The sequence below is a fragment of the Elephas maximus genome, chromosome 15 (genome assembly GCF_024166365.1).
Source record: "Elephas maximus indicus isolate mEleMax1 chromosome 15, mEleMax1 primary haplotype, whole genome shotgun sequence".
NCBI classification, from domain to species: Eukaryota; Metazoa; Chordata; class Mammalia; order Proboscidea; family Elephantidae; genus Elephas; species Elephas maximus.
The window spans coordinates 45,647,979-45,671,542 of NC_064833.1; the positions used below are offsets into that span (position 1 = coordinate 45,647,979).

At 40.4% G+C, this 23,564-nt stretch overlaps 1 protein-coding gene across 1 annotated transcript in view; it reads right to left on the reverse strand.

The window, feature by feature from the left end:
- Nucleotides 1-23,564, reverse strand: part of PTDSS1 (phosphatidylserine synthase 1) — a 74,031-nt gene that overhangs the window by 41,214 nt on the left and 9,253 nt on the right. Inside the window, exons 2-3 of the mRNA XM_049853793.1 lie at nucleotides 15,530-15,621; nucleotides 2,600-2,644 (exon numbers count right to left, since the gene is read on the reverse strand). Coding sequence (XP_049709750.1) covers nucleotides 2,600-2,644; nucleotides 15,530-15,621 — 137 coding nt within the window. The remainder of the gene's footprint in view (nucleotides 1-2,599; nucleotides 2,645-15,529; nucleotides 15,622-23,564) is intronic.

Sequence of the window (23,564 nt, forward strand, 5' to 3'; positions counted from 1 at the left end):
GGGCTGGAAGGCCACGGCCAAGATTTCGTGTTTTATCATAAGTGATGTGGAGACCGCTTGAAGGGTTTTCAGTAGGGAAATAAGATGCTCTAGGTAATTTACAAAGGTGACTCTGGCTGCTCTGCAGGGACTGGACCAGAGGTGGGCAGGGATGGGCATGGATGGCCCAGTCAGGGACTATTTCAGTGGTCCAGAGCCACTTATCCAAGTCTTACACTCCATATTTGTCCTTACAGGCATTATTCTATCATATTACCATAACTGCTACTCTCAAAATCACCCCTAATGATTTAAAAAAGAAAGTTAATAATGTACTTTTAAGAAGGCAGTATGTAATTTGTTCTAGAAAGATTTGAAAATCAACAACCAGTGGCTTTGCTATGTCTCTTTCTGTGAAACTGCTAGAAGGACATCTAGATACTGTGAGACAAATGACCTTGGATCACGGAACCACATCCAAATTTGGCTCAGCACTAATCTCCAAAGAGCTGCTCCAGAGAAGAACACGTATGGCTGGAATAAAATCCACTGTGACCACTACAGTACAAGCATTCCAGCAGGGCCGGCTCAGGGAGGTGTGGCTGACCCAATGATGCATGCCAGGGGCCCAGGGGACACACACTGTCAGGCTTGTTGGCATGAGAACCTCCTTTTAGGTTTACACTTATACACCAGCTATTTTTATGAATTTCACCTTACATGCCTCCACTACACCTTTTAATTATGATCCTTTGAAATAATTATTTTAAGACAGAAAGTGCCTGTAGAGCAGAGATTTTAAACTGAAGTTCATGGTCACACTGGATACTACATGCAGAATTGTGCATGAGTAAGCACAGGTGTGTGTATTGGGAAATGGTCTACAGTTTTCGGTAATTATCAAAGGACTCCACGAGCCCAAAAAAGACTGCAGGTTAAGAAACGAAACTGTTCATTACATACATGGGTCATGTGAAAAAAGAAAAACTCAGATGTAACCAGGAGCCCAAAGTAACTTACAACGTCAAACAGCAGTATTAAGTCCATGAAATGCAAATACGATACGGTCAGGATTATTCTCACAAATATAAATGAAATCAGGTCATTCCTCTGAGGAAAACTCTGCCATGACTTCCCACTGCCCTCAAAGTCCATACTCCTTAGCCTGGCCCACCCGCCTTGTAGGGTTCTATCTACATCCTACTTGGTAACCTCTATTTTCCTACTCTCCCCAGGCCCACTACACTCTGGCCACAACGGCCTGGAATTCACCAAACTGTTTCTGGCCATAGGACCATTTCAGTAGCCTTCTCCTTTGCCTGGGATTACTCTCCACCCCAACAACTACCTTTGCATGGTTTGATCCTTCTTTGCACCCAGGCTCCGGCTTAAATGTCACCTGCTCAAGCCTTCCCTCACCACCCAAGCCAAAGCATCACTCAGTTACTATCAACTCATGCAGTTCTATGTAACTTCCTAACGCTTAGCAACACCTGATATTTTTGGATCATTTGATTAATGATTTGTTCTTTATAGCTGCCCTCCTTCCCCCTGACCAGGAGGTCAGCTCCTGGAGGAAAGGCTCCTGTCTGTCTGCTCTCCCCTGAGGCCTCAATGCTCAGAGCAGTACCTACCACCCACAAGACTCAGTGAATACCCGCTGAGCCAATGACAGAAGGTTCATCAATGAATTCAAGGAGACAATGAGATTTATCTAGGAGCTTTGAAGGTTGAAAGGGAAAACAGGCAACCTTTAGTGAAATATCAATTTTTAGAGTCTTTTTCCATTTTCACATGAGATTGTATTTGTCAAACCTAAAATAATTCATTTGATGTCTTATTTAGGCAAGACAAAGCCAATATTCAAATAGACAAAGTTTTGAATAATTATTTTAAATGCACCCAGGGGATTGTTTCATTTGTGTGATATTAATAATACTGGCATGGAATCCGTAGGTGGTGTAAGTGGTTAAGTGCTTAAATTCTAGCCAAAAGGTTGATGGTTTGAACCCAGCCAGAGGCTCCTCAGAAGACAGGCCTGGTGATCTGCTTCTGAAAGGTCACAGCCTTGAAAACCCCATGGAGCAGTTGTACTCTGCACACATGGGTCACCACGAGTTGCAATCAACTCGATGGCAACTAACAACTCACAACAACAACCATACAGCAGAAAATAAGGCTCCTTTATTGGGGCTCTTTGTCTAAAGGCTTCCCCCCTTTCTAAGCTCTTTCTCATCCATAAGGTTGAAGAAATTGGATTGCTGAGTTTCCACCCCTTCCTGGATGCTGACAGATGTGCTCACAGCGTGTATCTGAGCTTGCGCTAGCAAACAGCAACATGGAGAAGCATAAAGGAAAAAGACAAAACAAGTCAAATCCTGTGTATGCTAAGAGACAAGGGCACAGTAAGGGGTGGGTGTACTTCACCTGGAAGAGAAGTACAAGTCATCACCAGGGCTTTATTTTATGGCAAAGAATTTTAATTAAATAATATATAGTACATATTAGGAACCCAAAAAAGTAAAAAAGCTATAAAGTTTTAACTACACGGCGGTAACTATAGTCATACACAGAAAAAGATTTAAAACGTATTTTTTCAAATCTACTAGTGGAAACTCACCAAAAACCATTCTCCATAAGGCTGGATGAGGCCTAGTAAATGGACCTGCAGAGAGATAACATACTGAATCAGAATGAATTACTTTCAAACAGAGGAAACGAAAAGTAGAGAAAGCACTATTGATTTCCATATAGATAAGGATAACAAAACCCTTTCTAAGGTTATATATATTTTTTAACATAAATACTTTGAGGTCAAAGTCTAGATTGACATGCTTAATCAACATGGTAACACACATCTCCACAATCATAACAGGCAGCACTTTCCCAAATATAAGGTTTTTTTGTTTGTTTTTTTAAAGCTTTTTCTTTATAACTCAGAACATAATTTCCCATGGAAACAATATTATAACAATGAGTAGGTTCCCAGGGTAGGCTTTAAGTTTCTACAATACATATTGCAACTTAGCAAGTGAAATCTCCCAGCTACCCTGGAATCCAGGGTTCTGGAAAGCCTCGCTGTGTGTAAGAGGGACAGAAAGAGAGAAAAGAGAAATACTGTGCGATTTGAAAACAAGTGGAGTGGTGAGTGATTGGAAACAAACCCTATGAGCACTGAGCATGTTAGTGCAGTGGCTTTTGATCACGACCCGTGGCAACAAAATACCCATTACATGGCAACCCAGCTCAGGGTCACAGACACAGACTCCAGACGACTGAAGGAAAAGTGTCTCAGGACAAAACTTACCCTCACTACAAGTGACACACCAATAGTTTCTCTTCTATTTCATTAAAACAAAACAAAAACAAAAGAAAGGTGGGCCTCAAACCACTAAATCGATTTACCATCAATTGAAGGGTCATAAGGCAAATATTGAAACGTACTGCTGTAGTGGGCACCTGTCCTATTGTAGCTGCCCACACCTTTTGAACAGCCTTCCTGCATTTGGAGAACTGCCAACGTTATGGATCCCACATCCCCAGGAGAGAACCAAGACCTTGTTTCCCAGCCTTCTTTATTACCAGGACTTGGGCCTTCAGTTGCATCCGAGCCAGACTTGGCCTCAGGATCTAGTGACACTAGAGGTAAGTACAGAGAGTGCTTCCTCTCTCGCCAGCACTGGTGACAGTGGAGTGCAGTTCCATTTAGGGCCTGCAGAAGTGAGTACAGCACAGACTGCAACCAGTGCTCCCTGCGGCCGTTTCATCATCAGACCAGTGCTGGGTGTGGTACCTGTTCTTAGAAGCTTACCCTGGAACCCAGTTTTCTAGCCCTCCCAACGATTTTGTGAGCCAACCAATATCCTTTAATAGGCTCTTCAATCAACAGAGTCAGCTTCTGTTGCTTGCAACCTTGAAGTCTGTCTGATATAAACATAACATTTTAATTTTTATTCTAGAACTCATTCTAAAACCGCCTATGTCTTCTTAAAAAGACTGCACTGAAACATGTTAACTACATTCTATGAATCAAGCTCATATTATGAAAATCAGTACAAGTATCTCTTACCATCCAAATCTATTCAGTTCCTGGGTTTAGACAGTGAGAATTCAGAAGATGAGTTAGGTTCCATATTATCTATATTCTGTATTACCCAAATTAATTTCATTCCTGAGTTTTGAATGGCAAGTAGTGAGGTCTCAAGTAGTGAAGGATTCATCTAAAAGTTTACCCCCATCTATTTGAGTTCAGAAAGCGAGGGTTCAGACAGTGAGGAATACCTGTGTTTCTTGTTAAATCAGCTGCTTTTTTCTCAGAAAGGCACAGTGAAGCATATAAACCTGAATAATAACATGGTTACTTTCCTTCAAAAGTCATTAGAAAATTGAAGGCTAACACTGGCATCTTTTAAGTGATTTTCTTTTCTGTGTTAGGCTGATGGCTCTTTACTTGCCACCATGAGTGATTTATTTAATGATGGCTATCTGGTAATTATAAGTTCATCAATACAATTAAATAACCTCAGACATAACATGGGACCCCAGCTTTTTCTATGGTGGCCTTCTAGAAGGTAAAACTCTAATATTTTAGGGCCAATTACCTGGCTTGCAACAGAATTCCATGCCCAAGCAACACTTAAAATCATATAAATAATGACATTCTCATTAGTAATAATAATTATAATAGTGCAACTTTCCTGAGCTCTGACTGTGCCCCAGGCTCTGGGATGAGACCACACGTCATTTCTTAGTTCTCCTGACAACTCCATGATGTGGTGCTAGCATCATTCTAACCTTACAGATAAGGACACTGAGGCATAAGCAGCTTGCCCAAGGTCACACGGTGAACAGGATTCCACCTCAGGTCTGTCAGATTCTACACATATGTACTTCCTTGTAAATGCTATCAGGCTCCAGTCAGCTCAGGAGGGAGAAAGCACAGAGGGAGGGTCTGCGGGTTTGAGCTAGGGCTGGTTGCAGGGCCAGGAGAGTGAGGAAGAGAAATAAGTTAGAGGTGTTTAGAGTTGGTTCAGTAGGAAGGAAGGGAATGGGGGATGGTTTAAGACTCATTTGCTTTGGCAGTGAGGAATCGACCAGCAAGATTAGGGAGAACAAGAGAAGGAGAACTGCAGTGAAGGCAAGCAGGAGATGATGCGCAGAAGAGATGAATCGGTTTGCCTACGAAAGGCCTTAGAAAGTAAGATGACCCTTTCGAAGCCTCAGGTCAGTAGCTAACTTCAAAACCCAATCCAGGCTTTATTTTGGTCATCTACTCTGCCTCCTCCCAAATTGTGAGGCTTGATATAATCCCCTACTTCTTCCTGAGAAGAAACCCTGTATTTAATACAGTATTTTAAGAAGTACATTCTACTAGCATTATTCACTAACAGTGCCATCTCGACAACCAAAGACAGTAATATTGCTAAAATTATTATTTTACTTTTTAAAAATCAAGGATGAGGCTGGCATTTTTCTACGTTATAAACTTTGAGGCTTACATCTGCGTTGCCTAGATCACCCACATTTGGCTACTCCAGGAAAGTCACCTTCAAAGATCCTCAGAGTGAGGGGAAATGCAAAAGGGTGACCTCCTGCTTCCATGGCGAGAACCTGCCCAGGCACATGAGCACCTCCTGTAGTGTCGTACGAACATTCATTTCTCTCAATGCCTTCACCAGATGGTTATTTCCCAACGGACTATTTTCTCAGCGGTCTTGTAAATGTAGAATTCTTCTTTCTCTCTTGTTACAGTATGAGATCATTAGGTGTGCTCTCACTAATGGCGTGCCTCCCATGGGGGCCGGGATGCGTGCTTCTTATCTATGCTTTATTTCTCATTTGATTGGTAGTTCAGTGGTAGAGCTCTCACCTTCTGTGCAGGAAACCTGGATTTGATTCCAGACCAAGGCACCTCCAATGCAGCCACCACCTGTCTGGCAGTGGAGGCTTGTGTGTTGCACAGGTTTTAGCAGAGCTTTCAGACTAAGATGGACAAGGAAAAAAGGCCTAGAGATCTACTTCTGTAAATCAGTCAATCAAAACCCTAAGGATCACAATGATCTGATCTGCAATCCGAATGTGACTATGGTGCAGGACTGGGTAGTATTTTGTTCTGGGGCATGGGGTCGCCAAGAGTTGGGGGCTGGCTCAGTGGCAGCTAACAATGACAACAACAAGAGCTTGGCTCTTTAGTTCAGTTGTTCATCTCTTTATGCAGGAGAAATGGTGAAGGCTTCTTGGGGCAACAATGCAAAAACAAATGCTGTTTTTGTTCTGGAGAATGGTTTTTCTTAGAAGGCACATTTAAAAGCAAAGCATTTTATTTTCTTTATCAACCTCTAAATACCACAATATGTAATTTTCAATCAGATATTAAGAGAATGCTTAATATCAATAGGAACAGAAACCAAAAGTATTTGTCATGAGATGAGCTAGCATTTAAAATATTACCTCAGAAGTTAGAAAATAAGATGATTGTTTGATTCAGCAGAAACAGTCACAGATTAAAAAAAAAAAAAAAAAAAAGTTACCGTCATCCCGACTCATAGGGACCCTATAGGACATAGGGGAACTTCCCCGTAGGGTTTCCAAGGAGCAGCTGGTGGATTTGAACTGCTGATTTTTTGGTTAGCAGCTGTAGCTCTTAACCACTATACCACCAGGGACCCGCAGTTATAGATATGAATAATTAAGAGACTTAACCTTGTTGCTGTTAGCTGCCCTGGAGTCGATTCTGACTTAACCTTAAAAAAAAAACCTTAGGGAAGTATAATTCTCTTAGCAAAAGGCGAAGTTGCCTCTCCAAAAGCTACCTACCCATTTGTATCCTCTGGCCAGAGGCCCCCCTGGGAAGGCTCTCTTAGTCAGCTTCACATCTTATTCAAATTTTTTTTTTTTTTTTTTTTATAATAACTTTTATTAAGCTTCAAGTGAACGTTTACAAATCCAATCAGTCTGTCACATATAAGTTTACATACATCTCACTCCCTACTCCCACTTACTCTCCCCGTCTTGAGTCAGCCCTTTCAGTCTCTCCTTTCTTGACAATTTTGCCGGCTTCCCTCTCTCTCTATCCTCCCATCCCCCCTCCAGACAAGAGTTGCCAACACAATCTCAAGTGTACACCTGATATAATTAGCTCACTCTTCATCAGCGTCTCTCTCCCACCCGCTGACCAGTCCCTTTCATGTCTGATGAGTTGTCTTCAGGGATGGTTCCTGTCCTGTGTCAACAGAAGGTCTGGAGAGCATGGCCGCCGGGATTCCTCCAGTCTCAGTCAGACCATTAAGTTTGGTCTTCTTATGAGAATTTGGGGTCTGCATCCCACTGCTCTCCTGCTCCCTCAGGGGTCCTCTGCTGAGCTCCCTGTCAGGGCAGTCATCGATTGTGGCCGGGCACCAACTAGTTCTTCTGGTCTCAGGATGATGTAGGTCTCTTGTTCATGTGGCCCTTTCTGTCTCTTGGGCTCTTAGTTGTCATGTGGGCTTGGTGTTCTTCATTTTCCTTTGCTCCAGGTGGGTTGAGACCAATTGCTGCATCTTAGATGGCTGCTTGTTAGCATTTAAGACCCCAGACGCCACATTTCAAAGTGGGATGCAGAATGATTTCATAATAGAATTATTTTGCCAATTGACTTAGAAGTCCCCGCAAACCATGTTCCCCAGACCCCCGCGCTTGCTCCGCTGAGCTTTGAAGCATTCATTTTATCCCGGAAACTTCTTTGCTTTTGGTCCAGTCCAATTGAGCTGACCTTCCATGTATTGAGTGTTGTCTTTCCCTTCACCTAAAGCAGTTCTTATCTACTGATTAATCAATAAAAAAACCCTCTCCCACCCTCCCTCCCTCCCCCCCTCGTAACCACAAAAGTATGTGTTCTTCTCAGGTTTACTATTTCTCAAGATCTTATAATAGTGGTCTTATACAGTATTTGTCCTTTTGCCTCTGACTCATTTTGCTCAGCATAATGCCTTCCAGGTTCCTCCATGTTATGAAATGTTTCAGAGATTCGTCACTGTTCTTTATCGATGCGTAGTATTCCATTGTGTGAATATACCACAATTTATTTACCCATTCATCCGTTGATGGACACCTTGGTTGCTTCCAACTTTTTGCTATTGTAAACAGAGCTGCAATAAACATGGGTGTGCATATATCTGTTTGTATGAAGGCTCTTGTATCTCTAGGGTATATTCCTAGGAGTGGGATTTCTGGGTTGTATGGTAGTTCTATTTCTAACTGTTTAAGATAACGCCAGATAGATTTCCAAAGTGGTTGTACCATTTTACATTCCCACCAGCAGTGTATGAGAGTTCCAATCTCTCCGCAGCCTCTCCAACATTTATTATTTTGTGTTTTTTGGATTAATGCCAGCCTTGCTGGTGTGAGATGGAATCTCATCGTAGTTTTAATTTGCATTTCTCTAATGGCTAATGATCGAGAGCATTTTCTCATGTATCTGTTGGCTGCCTGAATATCTTCTTTAGAGAAATGTGTGTTCATATCCTTTGCCCACTTCTTGATTGGGTTGTTTGTCTTTTTGTGGTTGAGTTTTGACAGAATCATGTAGATTTTAGAGATCAGGCGCTGGTCGGAGATGTCATAGCTGAAAATTCTTTCCCAATCTGTAGGTGGTCTTTTTACTCTTTTGGTGAAGTCTTTAGATGAGCATAGGTGTTTGATTTTTAGGAGCTCCCAGTTATCGGGTTTCTCTTCATCATTTTTGGTAATGTTTTGTATTCTGTTTATACCTTGTATTAGGGCTCCTAGGGTTGTCCCAATTTTTTCTTCCATGATCTTTATCGTTTTAGTCTTTATGTTTAGGTCTTTGATCCACTTGGAGTTAGTTTTTGTGCATGGTGTGAGGTATGGGTCCTGTTTCATTTTTTTGCAAATGGATATCCAGTTATGCCAGCTTCTTATTCAAATTTTAATTCCTCTAAGAAAATCTAAGAAAGGTGAATAAAATTATCTCCAAACAAATTTCAAACCTAAGAAAGATTTTTTGTCCCCTCCTTCCCAAGAAAAAAGAAGTGGAGCAGGGATAGAGAATGGAGGAGAACAGAATATTTTTAGTCTATTTAAATTCAGAAGATACCTGGTGGAGATTTATTAGCATTGTCTTAGCTTAGAGAATTCAAATGAAGAGGACGGACAGATAGGGGATAAACTTAGTAAAAGCAAGAGATACCAGTATTTTGGTCTCTTCAAAATACCCTTAAGAAGTGCTGAATTGTGTATCTCTTGCAGACAAGTAAAAGAAAGGGCTAATTCCACAAATTTTTTCCCTGGCAGATTCATTACTTAATGCAATATACACTTACTGAGAGCCTACTGTGGGCCAGGCACTAAGCGTACAGATAAGGTTTGGCTGTTTTCAGCAGGGCAGGATGGAAGGGAAGTGAGGTTCAAGGAAGCCCTCGGAAGCCAGAAAAGTACACTAGCAGGTCACCTGTTGAAAGAAATCTCATAGCCAACTGGAGGCTCAAATAGGTTTCTAAATTTCACTCCAGGTTTCTAAATTTCACTCCAGTGATATAGTGGTATAGTTAAAATGATACACTTGAGTGTCAGTTGTTATAATGACATGAACATAAAAAAAAAATTATATATCTATATATACGGAAACCCTTGTGGCGTAGTGGTTAAGAGCTACGGCTGAGAACCAAAAGGTTGGCAGTTCGAAATCTACCAGACACTCTTTGGAAACCTGATGGGGCAGTTCTACTCTGTCCTATAGGGTCGCTATGAGTATATATATATACACACACACACACACACATATGTTTTTTAAGGAAGCCAGAAGAGATGGCAGGAGACAATGGGAGAGGAGAAAATGGCAGAAGAGAAGAAGCATAAAAATGAGCTCTGAACTCCCCCACCTCCCCCTGGTGTCACCTCAGAACTTCTCCCTCTTCTCCACAGGAAGGAAGACAGAAACTTTAGAACCTAACCCTGTTGCTCACCTAAAGAAATTTTGTTTCCATGTCAACCCCTCCCCCATATAACTCAGGGGTAAATTCTAAACCAATTGAGATAATCCTATTCCCCATTTATTTTTTCTTCTAGTGCCTTTTCTTCTAGGCACTGTAAGGTCCCTGCCCCTGGTACTGGATGAGGAAGCAATGTGATCCAATCCTAGCCCAAGAAATGTACAGGCAAGTCTGTCTGCTGGAGAGTTTCTGGAAAACATTTCCCCACTCTTAAAAGATACACATGGAGATGACCTCTTTTCCACTGGACACTGTGTACCATATGTCCGGGGCTGTAGCAGACATCTCAAGATCATCTGGGCAGCGGGACAGAGGAGAGGGCCAACATGCTGAAGACAGCAATGCAAAAAGAGGCGAAGAACCTGGGTCTTCACATGTCCCTGAGTTGGTGAATTAACCACCCATTCTACCTCAGAACTTTTTGTTATAGAGGAAAATAAATAGCTTCTTTCTTGCTTAAGCTATTTTGAAATGAGTTTTACATCACGTAAAGCCAAAAGCATCCTAACTATATAGAATCTTACAGGGAGGGTCAAGAGTCTTCTTTGTTACCTAGACTCTGTACAAAAAGCATCTCCCAACCCTCTTCCTGTGGCAGTTGACCATTTTCACCACATAGCACATATAGATTCATATATAGGAGACATATGGATACAATCATATTTAGGCCTACATGCAAACATGCAGGGCCGTCTTTATTAGGTCAAGGATAAGTGCATATGAAGTTGCCAAAACACAATCATTTCTGGGAATGAATATTCACTGCAGGCACTTCTCCAAAACTTCCTTTGAAGGAGAAGGCAAATTTTGGGCTCTGTTTCTCCCATTCATTTTTATTACTTAATTTGAGAATATGTGCCAAGGGTGGGGAAAATGGAAAATAAGGTGGTAAGACAGGTGAGAAGAGGTGTGTACATTCCACTCAGAGAAGCAGCTACCAGCCTCGTGGCTCCTGGAAAGGCCTGCAGTCAGGGCACTGGCTCTGCCCACAGCCATGAGCACCCTTTCCTGGTGGTCATTCCAAGTAAGGGGCTTTGGTTCCCCCATCATGTCTCCTACAACTTCCAAACCCATTGCCATCAAGTTGATTCCAACTCATAGTGACCCTATAGGACAGAGTGGAACTGCCCCATAGGGTTTCCAAGGAGCGGCTGATGGACTCAAACTGTCAACTTTTTGGTTAACAGGTGACCTCTCAAAGTCACCCCTAATTTAGAAATATTCAGTAACAATATTGTTTAATGTGGAAAAATTATAGCTTTACTAATCTTACATAAAGCGTGAACACATGAATTTTTAGACAACAATCTAGGTAAACATGTTTGCTTTACTCAAAAGAAGCCCTTAAGTAGTCCCCTCCCTGACTACAGTACCTATCTGAAATCTTATTTTGGGCATGTGAGCTGTATGTGCACACGTGTGCGCACGTGGAATAAGGATGGTAAGGTAGAGTAGAGAAGGAAAAAAAGAAGGTAGGGAGGTTCTGATCAATGTGCTAGCCACCTCCAGATCCAAACAACATGTGGGCAACAGAGTAGTGTAGACACAACCACCACACACCTGCAAGACCCAAAGCCCCCTAGTTACAGGTACCTAAGGAAAGCAGGAGATTGACAAACGGGAAGAAAAACAGAGGGTGACAGAAACACACTAACTACATTGGAAGACGGAGAAAAAATATATCACAATAGACCTAATTTAAGATATGACCGGGGCAACAGCAAGTACATGAAAATGCAGGGACCCAGAGCTCTAACACCAGGCTGACATTAGATAGCTTGGGTGCCCTGGGTTTCAGCTTTCCCAAGTGTAAACTGAGCAGGCTGCACTAGATGAGCTCTGTGTCCCCCCACCCCCATCCCCCTTTGTATGCATCACAAAGTCCACACAGGAGGAGACAAGAATAAAACAAGCTTAAGTTTTATTTTTCCAAAAGGAAAACGGAAGCACAAATCCACAGCAGAGACTGTGAAGGTTAAATAGACTTTTAGGGACTATAGGAAAAAACAGCAGAAATCATAAAAAATGTGAAGTCAAACAGATTTAATCACCCAACATTCAGTGCCTTTCATACCTTATGGAAAACATCTGCTAATGAAGTCCCAAAACTAAAAAAAAAAGTTTCATTGAAGGGACAACTATAGATGATTAGACTATTGAATTCTCAGACTTCCAAAAGGGCTATAGACTCAGAAGTAGTAAGGAAAAAAAAGAAAGAAAGAAACCTTCAAAGCCATGAAGAAGTAACCTCTGATGATGGAGCACTGAGTTTTGGTTTATGTTGATAGAAAACTCACATTGATTAAGGGGAGGGTTGCACAGCTGATTGATGTAGCTGTTGTCAACAAATTGTACACCTATAAAAAGTCAAATTGGCAAAAGTTGTGTGATAGATATATTCACCACCACAATAACAACAACAAAAAGAGCAGCTGCTTAGGCTGTTTGTGTACAACCAAACACCTCATGGAATTTGGTTTCTTGATTTGGAGATTTAGGGTCATGGTTTCATGGAATAGACATCCCAGTTAATTGGCTTAATAACCTGTTCAGTGCTTCTGATCTACCTCCTAGTTCCTTAAGTAGTACCTGGGGTCTTAAAAGCTTACAAGCAGCCATCCAAGGCACAACAATTGGTCTCTATTCACCTGGAGTGGCAGAGGAAAGAGGAGTCAGAGAATAGGAGGGAAAAATGGAATGTGTGGCTAACTGCCTCCGTAGACAGTTGCTTCCTTCGCCATGAGACCAGAAGGACTGGATGACCTACCGTTACCGAACATTTTGATCAAAGATTCCACAGAAGGCTCTTGATCAAAAAGGAAAAAATGCAGAACAGGATTTCAAACTCTCATGGAATCCAGAATTTCTGGAGCCGTGGAGGCTGGATGAACACCGAAAACTACTGCCCTGAGATAATCTTTAAACCTAAACCAAAAATATCCCCTGAAGTCTTCTTAAAGCCAAATAATAGTTTAGCTTAACTAGTAAACACAATTGCGTTCAGCATTGTGCTTTTTTTTTAGAACTATATGGGATCAAACTGACAACAGCAACTCTTGAAAGATAGAAAATTTAGAGGCCAGTTAGTTTATGTTAATGATAGAGGAACGCTGTGGAAAAGGAGGGTGAGAATGGTGCACAAGTTGAAGAATATAACCAATGTCACTGAATTGTACATGTAGAAATTGTTGAAGTGGTTCTGCTGTGTATATTCTCAACAACAACAACAAAACTTTTTAAATTACAAAAAAGAAAAAAAAAGTAACCTCTGAGAACTAAGAAATTAACACAGCAAAGGAAAGCCAAAGACTTAAAGAATATACCTGATACCTTTGGAATGATCAGTTTCCTGAGCCTGGACTGTGCTCTGATAAACCGATACGGGGACAAAAATGAGATAGGACAGGAAGAGAAGGGATAATAAAGAAATAGAGATAGAAGACACAGACCAATAATAGTTATAGCTTCAAGTGATGACAGAGAAGCAAGCAGCAGACACTCACAGGATACTGGGGAGGGAAGGAGAGGGAAACAATCACTATTACCTACTCACCTTTTCAAACTTCCAAAACCTGCTCTTGGGACTTTGGTGGTGGTCAGCCTTGTGCTGGTATCTGACCTGAGATGGAGCTCACCACCTCCTTGCTTTTAGCTGTAGTCTTATATCACCTTGGTATGAAAAGGCCAGGATCCAGAGCTCAGGGGAACCACCCAGAGCCTCAGGTGGTACCAATGTGTGTATAATGCCTTATGCTGCAACTGGCCACCGGCCCTGCAGTCCAACATGGTGTTTTTGAAATGAGATGGGCTATATAATCTCCAAATTCTCCTTTAAATCTAAACCTGTAGTATTTCTACTGTGTGTGTGTGCTGGAGGTGGGAGGGAAAGAAAATTTGGCAAATCGCTACTTGAACTCTCATTTAAGAAAAGAAGCTTCGGCAGCAAGTAGCCAAAAAGCTATTTGATGCTGCGGGCTCTTCCTAGAAAACAAGTTCTATAGCAGGGTCAATATTCATTCATTCTACAATTTATCCACATAATGTACATCTTTGTATCCCAATTATTATGCACTCTCAGAACCTTCAGTCATCATGGAAGGACCAAACTATGTACTATCTGTATAAAGTATGCAGGTTTTCATACTTTAAAAGGTTTTCACTGAAAATTGTTCAGGTAAAAGTTTGAGCAATTGGATAGTTAAACCAAGCTACCCAAATAACTTGGCTATCTAGAATGACTCATTCCCTAAGATTCAGAGAGCCACAATTTTACTGAAGGTTCCTTTTGTGATTATTAGGCTACCAGTACCTTGTTGCAAACATAGTGCTACATAAGTAAGAATCAGAACAAAATTCTACTGCTACCATCTTTAAGGCCCGAAAACCTTACTATGGTACACTTACAAGTAGCAATCAGTAACATTTATAGTGAACTTATAATATTGCTCATTATGCTCTACTAAATAGCACAGAAGGGTACAGAAGAAACACACATTTTAAAACATGATATTTAAAGCCTGAACAGGGGCCTATGGAACATAATGCATCAGAAAGGCTGAAGAATAATTTCAAAACAGTATAAATGTAAAAGAAATAGGCTATAAAGAGTGAGAAGTGATTACAGAGAATAAGTACAGAATATTCTAGGGAGAAGGTACTGAGAGAGAATAAGAAAAAATAAAGCAACTTATAAGGAACAATTAAGAGGAAAGAGATGAATTTTAAATATGACAGAATACCAAAATTACTATTTTTTTTAAAAGCTTTGCCTAACTATAGTCATGATAACCAAAAAATTCAAACCCATTGCTGTCAAGTTGATTCCAACTCACAGTGACCCTATAGGACAGAGCAGAACTGCTCCATAGAGTTTCCAAGGAGCCCCTGGTGGATCCGATCTGCCGATAGCAGCCGTAGCACCTAATCACTATGGCACCAGCGTTTCCATAGTCACGATGGGGTGGTAAAATTCACAGTAATGATTATCTCCTTTTTTTTTTTAACTTGATGAAAATTCATATCCCAAAGCCATAATCAATAGAGTTTATTGTGATAAAAGATCACATGGGACAACAAATTATTTAAGTAATACTCATTACAGCATTGAGCTTGTCCTTAGCAAAAAGGAGTAACTCAGCAGTAATAGAGTATTTCATTACTCCAGTGATAACAAAAATAGCAACAAGAGTAACAGCTTACATTTATTGAGAGCTTACAGTTTGTCAGTCACTGCTCAGAGCAGTTAACATATACTAATTCAGTTAACCCTTGCAACTGTTCCTACTGTTATCCCATTTTACAAAACAGAAACTGAAGCACAAAGAGGCTCAAGAACTTCTCTACAGTCACATAGCTAGGAAGCAGTAGAATGGGCAGTCTGCCCCTAGAGACTGTGCGTCCCTGGCTACTTACTATGCAAGAGTCAGACTTTTTTTTTTTAATTCTGCTTTCTAGCTCCTTCTTCCAGATGATACACATCTTAAAAACACCAGAAGGGCACAATGCACAGAAGAAATGTGATTAAGCATTATGTATCACATTTTTTTTTTTTTATCACTTACCATTGGGAAAAGCTAATACACTGATGATAAGAAAGAAGAAAATAACAGAGAGGATGCCCTTCCAGATGTTGTCTTCTGGACCAGAATCATCCCTGAAAATAGAAAAACAACACTGAGAATTCATCTTCAGATGTAAGTAGTAAATCTAGGAGTCAGAGTTCCATGTTCTAAAACTGGAGGATTGCTAACTTTTTATTTTGCGGAGCAAAATCATTAGACACACAACTTATTATTCACTCATTTCCCAAAATAACAAAATTTCTTAATAAAGTCTAGTTCTTCTAAGAAAGGCAACTGGAAAGTTTACACACCAATACACTCAGACAAGCATTTAAGAATTAGTGTTCTTTAAAAAAGTATCCAGGAAGTCAAAAGGTAAGGTTCATCTTGGGGAAATGCCTTTTGCTTTTAAGACTAACTAAAGGTGATTTCCATGAAGTAACAAAGCCAAAGTACCAACATAGGTCTTGGCAAAGATATTTTTTAGGAATCAGAAAGGAAACTTAAGATTATAAGGAAGAAAGCAATTAACGAGACTATAACTTTTTTCTTTTGATGTTGTCTTAGTTACCGAGTGCTGCTATAACAGAAATACCACAAGTGGGTGGCTTTAACAAACATATTTATCCTCACAGTTTAGGAAGATGGAAGCACAAACTCAGGATACCAGCTCTAGTGGAAGGCTTTCTCTCTCTGTCAGCTCTGAGGGAAGGTTCTTGTCTCTTCAGCTTCTGCTTCCTGGTTCCTTGGAGATCTCCATGTGTCTTGGTATCTCTCTTATCCCATTTCTGCTCATTCCCCTGCTTATTTAATTTCTCTTATATTTCAAAAGAGATGGACTCAAAACATACCCTACACTAATCCTGTCCATTTACATAACAAAGAAAACCCATTCCCAAATGGGATTATAGCCACAGGCATAAAGGTTAAGATTTACAACACATATTTTGGGGGAAAACAATTCAATCCATAACAGCCGCCCCACACTCTGAAACGAAATTGAGGAAGATCCAACTCTTTGAAACTTCGGAATCTTTTTAGATCCAGGACACTGTGGCCCCACCCTTTGAACTAAGAAGGTCCTGCTTCCCAGGCTCCATCCAACAGCTCTGCTGATCTCCAAGTTGCTCCAGGGACAATCTTTTTTTTTTTCTGGAAAGGACAACAGATGTAGTTCCTTTGGCCTGTTTCCTGCCTGTAGAATTCCAAGAGGCAGACAGTGTCCTTTACTTTCATTCTTTCTCTGTCCCCTTCAGTCTAAACTGATGGGTTTTCTGCTGTTGTTGTTGGTTAGATCTATCAGTCACCGGCTGAAACTCTTTAACAAAAGATTGTGTAGCCACCTCCTTGATGAACATTCCAGAACACGTGTCCTTAATGTGTACAAAAGAACCTTCCAAATTTTTAAGTTCTATTTTCATTTTTCACAGTTCATTTTTAAGTCCCTCTCTCTCCTTCACATTTTACTATAAGCGGCAATGAGAAACTACATGGTCCCTTCAAGATCTTGCTTAGAAATCTCCTCAGCCAGATATCCAGGTTCATCAACTTACAAGTTCTACCTTACACCAAACATTTGAACATAATTCAGAAAAGTTCTTTGCCATTGCATAAAAAGCATCACCTTTCCTCCATTCTCCAATCACATGTTCATCATTTTCTTTTAAAGCCTCACCAGAAGCACTTTTAACATCCACATTTCTAGCAACCTCCCATTGCTGGCACCATCTGTATTCTCTAAGATGATAGAGACTTCCTCTATAGTTTTCAGTTCCTTCTGAGCCCCCACCAGAATTGCCTTTGAAGTCCATAATTTTATCAACAGCCTCTTCAAGGCAATCTAGGCTTTTACTATTAGACACCTTAAAGCTCTTCTATAGCCTCTACCCAATATCCAATTCCAAAACCGCTTCCACATTTTAGGTATCTGTTAGAGCAGCACCTCACTCCTGGTACATAATTCTGTCTTAGTTAACTAGTACTGCTATAACAGAAACACCACAAGTGGATGGCTTTTAACAAACAGAAATTTATTTTCTCACCATATAGAAGGCTACAAGACCAAATTCAGGGCACCAAATTTAGGGGAAGGCCTTCTTTGTTGGCTGTGAAGGAAGCCTTTTGAGATTCTGCTCCTAGTCATCTTCATGTGGTTTGGCATCTCTCTTCTATCATCTCTGCTGGCTTGCTTGTCCTAATCCGCTCTTTTATATCTTGTAAGAGATTAACTCAAAACGCCCTATACTAATCCTGTCTCATTATCATAACAAAGATAAACCCATTCCCAAATGGGATTATAACACATGCATAAAGGTTAGGATTTACAACACATATTTTGGGGAGACGTAATGCAATCCATAACAGATGGGTAGTTGGTTTCTAAAAGATGAATGAACGGGGTGAGAAATGTTCGGCAATAAGAAAGCACCAGTAAAAATAAAGTTCAAAGAGAAAATAAAATAAGTACAAGACTTAAAATCAGGCCTGAAGCAAAAACATGGTAGACAGAAGCTGAGCCTCCCCTCTCTGTGCCTAGTCACTTCTACTGTATACCATATTTATCTTCTCCACAAAACCAGTCATGGAAATGAGTCCATCTGTTGATTTATGTTTATCATCTATCTCACCGCTAGAAAATAAACTTACCAGAGGCTGGGAATTACTCCCATACGGTGTTCTTAGAGCATGGCACGTAGTAGGCACTTTATAGCTATTTGTGGCCTGACTACTGATTAAGGTGGAAAGTTTTGTAAAAACAATAAAATTTCCCAAATGGAAATTTTCTTATCATTAATGGTGGAGAAGAATCGTGCTTTGACAGTTTACATAAAAAAGAGTCTACTAACATCTGGAGCTCGAGAGAGGCGAACAAAAAAGGGAAAATGGAAATATAAGACAGGAAGAAGATCTTCTGAATTATTGGTAATTATTGAGAAGCTGGGAGATGGGGATTCAGTGTTTCACTTTGTGGATTTTTAAAACAATGCAGGATGATTAGGCAGAAAACATGAGATGGGACAGAATGGAAGGAGATATTCTAGAGAAAATAAGGCCATTAAAAATAAATTTAAAAATTATAAGAGAGATTGAGTTTATCTGGGGAGGACTGTAGCAGAAAGAGCTTTCAAAAGACAAATATTAAATCAAGATTAAACATTACTGAGGGAAAAGAAACTGGTCAAAAAATCTTAGAAGAGAACGAAATTTGTACAGAAAAAAATAAATCTAGTATTTCTAGAGCTTCAAAATACATGAAGAGGTGTGCAATGAAACAATAGCGAATTACCCAATTAAGGACAAAGGCCTAGGGTGTTAAATAAGGTAGACAGCATCTGAGAGAAGTTTAGAAAAAGCATTGAAAAGCAGTGCTTCAAATTTAAGAGCAAAAGTTAATTTAGACCTTTCTGTGCCCAATTAAATAATTTCCAGACTGATGACAGTTCCAAACATAATGATCTGAAATAAGACTACAGATGATACAGATCACATATTTGTCAGATCATATGGCTGAACAGCACTGCCACTATCACTTAACAGAGACCTGTCAACTTTACAGACCTGATTGCAAAACGAAACCACAGAACCAGGCAGACTTGTCTTCCAGCAAAGTGTGATCTTATTTGAATGCACGCCCTAACAATATTAAATCTCCCGCCTAGAGGTTACAAACACAACTCCCAAAATGCCAGCATGATCATTACGAAGGTACCTGTGATACCTTTTGGCTTATGCAGAGAAGCCCCACACTCCAGTTCTGGAACACTAGGTCTCACTGAAGAACGGCTACACATGGGGATGGGGACACAATGTCCTCACTCAGACCAACATTACACTACCGATATCATCAATGATGATGACAGTAGTAATGGGTCCTGTTTATCAAGTATCAAGTGTGAGCTAAGCATTGAACAGGCAGTTTATAAACGCTAGCTGTAATTGCCACAAGCAATTTGCAAAATGGGGTGTTATCAATCATACTTTACAACTGATACAACAAAGGCTCAGAAACGTTAAGTAACTTGCCCAAGGTTGCATAAGTAAGATGCTGCAGAGTCAAAATTAGAAACCAGATCTGCTAGCCTCTGAAGATGATGATCTTTCTCTTCTGTCAAGCTGCTCATGAAAAAATTACCTTGTTCTCCTAAACCAACTGGACTCAGGGTTGGTATGAGAGACTGCCAGGGCAAAAGTAATAACTTACAATTTAAAAGTGATGCTAAAAGTATTAACAGTTGCCTGAGAAAACAAGGTTGATTCCATAATTCACACTTTACACCAAAATATACTCCGGATGATGTGAACTTAAAGGTTAAAAAAACAGAAATCATAAAAATACTAGAAGAAAATGATGGGACGATTAAAAAAAAAAAACCTCAGTGTGGGAAAGACCATCTTAAAGTATGACCCAAACCCAGCAGTGATGAAAGAAAAAGTGATAAATGTGCATAACAATGAAATCAGTAACAAAATCAAGAGAAGTAAAAACTTGAAAAAATATTTGCAACTCAAATGAAGACAAAAGGCTACTTTCCCTAATATACAAATCATTACCCACAAACTCACTTAACAGAAAGAACAGCAAAGGGACATAGAAAAAAGGGCAAAGGACTTGCAGAGGCAATTCGCAGACTGGGAAATCCCATGGCTTGCAGACAAATGGAAAGACGCTCAACTTCATTCGTGGTTAAGAGATGGCAAATTAAAAGAACACTGGGAGACCCTTTTTAATCTATATATTGACAAAGATATAATAGTTAATAACTGAGCTGGTGAGGATCTGAAGAAACAGGCGAACAGGCACTCCTGTGTTACTGGTGGCTGTGAAAATTTAAACCACCTTCACGGAAGGCAATTTGGCAACATATTAAAGTCATAAATGCATATCCCCTGTGATTCAGCAATTCCACTTTGGGGACTTTATGCAATAAGCATGATCTCAGTTAGGCAAAAATGACACATATACAAGGCTGTTCACTGTGGCAATATATGCATTAACAAAAGATTGGAAAAAGGCTAAATGTCCACCATAAGAGGACTGATTAAATAAATTATGACCCAGTCTCACAGTGGCATACTACAGAGTCCCATAAATAATGAAGCATTTTATGAAATTGTTGAAACAGAATAATCTAACAGATATCACGAAGTTAATAAGGCCAAGGCACAGACAGCGGGTACAGTAAACAGCCATTTGTGCAAAAGGGTGACAGGTACATGTTGTATATAACTTTTAACTTCTGCTTATAACTGCATATAACATCTCTGGAAATCCACCTAAGAAATGCTGACAATGGTTGTCTCCCAAGAGGGGAAATGAGGGGTTGGGCGAGAGGAATGGAAGGGAAACTTTTCTCTACATACCCTTTGGTATCTTGGATTCTAAGCAAATGTGAATACATTAATCTTTTCAAATAAATAATAAAAATTTTAATTAAGTAAATAAAAAAAAAGTAAATGGCTATGATAAATCTCAAATTAGTCTCTATTTAAAATTACCCATTAGTCAAAGTGCTTGAAAACTATACCAACGATAAATTTATAAGAACGTGGGATCAGTAATAAGTATAGGATATGAGACCAACGAAACTGCAATTTTAAAAAATTTGAGCAATTGATCAAATGGATGGCCTAGTTTCAGAAAAAAAAAAAAAATCGATTAAAATAGCAGTGGGTCGGAAAGGTTGGTGATTTTATATCGGTCTAAGTAGGGAAAAAAGAACAAAAAATGTATCACAGATGGACAGCGAGGCCTTTAAACAGAAAATATACAGTATAGGAAGAATACATTTCTGCCCCCAAAGATGTGGGTAGGTGGGCAGGTGAGCTTATGAAGAAATTTGAGTCACAAAAGAGGCTCCAGCCTCACGCTCTGCCAGGTGCTTCTTGAGAACAGAGAGGGCGTACCCACAGCACCTTGAACAGTCCCTGACAATGACAAATTTTCCGGAGGTAATGAAAAAGAACTTGGCTGCAAAGGCTACCAGGCCAAACTAGTGACTCCAGAAAGCTCAAATTGGGAAAAAGACAAGGACTAGTACCTATGGACAGCTATTCTATTCTGTGCCTTGCCAGCATGCTAGCTGCTTTGCACGTTAGGGCCTTTAATCTCTGCAACACTCTGATGGAAGAACCGATTATAATCTGCATTTTACTGGTAGGGCCTGGCGCCGAAGTCCGCGCCCTGCACCTCCCCCTCCCCTTCCCCTTGCAGGAGGTCTGCAGTGCAGTGACCAGGAGTACAAGCTCTGGGGCCAGACTGCAATGACACTAGTCTGTGTGACCCGGGGCAAATCACTTAACCTCTCTATGCCTCAGTTCCCTATTCTTTAATAACAGGGTATTTACAGTTCCACCTCACAGGGTTCCTGTGAGGACAAAACAACTTAACACATGTAAAGTACTTAGAACAGAGTGTGGCACAAAGGAAGTACAGGGTTATTATTTCCTCACAATGCCTGACTGCTCTTCACTTATGCCCACGCTTTAGTGAACACCCAGCTGATGCCTATCAACGGGTAGGTACTAAGCTGGGTGCGAAGAACACAAAGATAAACAAGCCATGGCCCTTATTCCTTTTTTTTTCTCTTAGACTTTTTTGGAAACCCTAGTGGCGTAGCGGTTAAGTGCTACAGCTGCTAACCAAAGGGCCTGCAGTTCGAATCCGCCAGGCGCTCCTTGGAAACTCTACGAGGCAGTTCTGCTCTGTCCTATAGGGTTGCTATGAGTCGGAATCGACTCAACGGCACTGGGTTTGTTTTTTTTGGTTAGCCTTTTTTAAATTAACTCATTTATTTTTTTGTTTTTGTTGTTGAGAATATACACAACAGAATTCAACAATTTCTCCACGTACAATTCAGTGATACTAATTACATTCTTCAAGTTGTGCAACCATTCTCACCCTCCTTTTCTGAATTGTTCCTCCTCTATTAACATAAACTCACTGCCCCCTAAGCTTCCCATCTAATCTTTCCAGTTGCTGTTGTCAATTTGATCCCATATAGATAGCTCTTAAAAGAACACAATGCTCAAGGCAGACATTCTCTCCTACTTAAGCTAGACTGTTGTCTGGTTTAAAGAAGATTTCAGGGGATATTTTTGCTTTAAATTTAAAGTTCATAGTTTTGGGGGTTTATCCAGCCTCCATGGCTCCAGAAAGACTAGATTCCATAAGAATTTGTAATTCTGTTCTGTGTTTTCTCCCTTTTGATCAAGGTTATTCTACAGGATCTTTGATTAAAATTTTCAGTAATGGCAGCCAGAAATCATCCAGTTCTTTTGGTCTCAGGGTTATTCTACAGGATCTTTGATCAAAATTTTCAGTAATCGCAGCCAGAAACCATCCAGTTCTTTTGGTCTCAGGGCAAAAGAGGCAGCTGTCTATGGAGACAATTAGCCACATACTCCATTTCCTCCTCCTATTCCTGACTCTCCTCTTTCCTCTGTTGCTGCAGGCAAATTGAGACCAATTGTTGTAACTTGGTATGGCCCTTATTCTTGAGAGGATTATAATAAACGGGACAATGTGACATTAAAAACAAATTCATATACTTGGCTTAAGGGAGTTTGTTTTATTCACTGGAGTTGTCTGATTAACTTGACAAACCAAAAACAAGTACTACTTGGGGTGTTCCAACGTGACTAACCCGTTTCTGCAGCTGTCACTGTCTCCTGAAGAGTTTGGCAGGTTGCAATACGGTTCCACTCCCTGGGAAGGTTAGGACTTGTGGTCTAAGAAGCCGAATCCCCATCTGGACTTTTCTGGATTCTTCCTAAACTATGACACTTCGCTTTACAGCAACAACAACAACAAAAAAATTCACCTTTCAGTTGTGATACTGTGATAGCTCCCTGGCTTCTTTCCTAAGCCTATTGCCACTACTAACAATAAATGTCTCGATCTACACTGCTCTGAACTCTCTAGGAACTCTCCCAGCTGGTATTTTATGTAACTGCTTCACAATTCTTTGGGGGAAAGCAGGGCAAGCGTTACCTTTACTTGATGGAGGGGAGTAAAGCTCTTGATTTATCGTGCCCA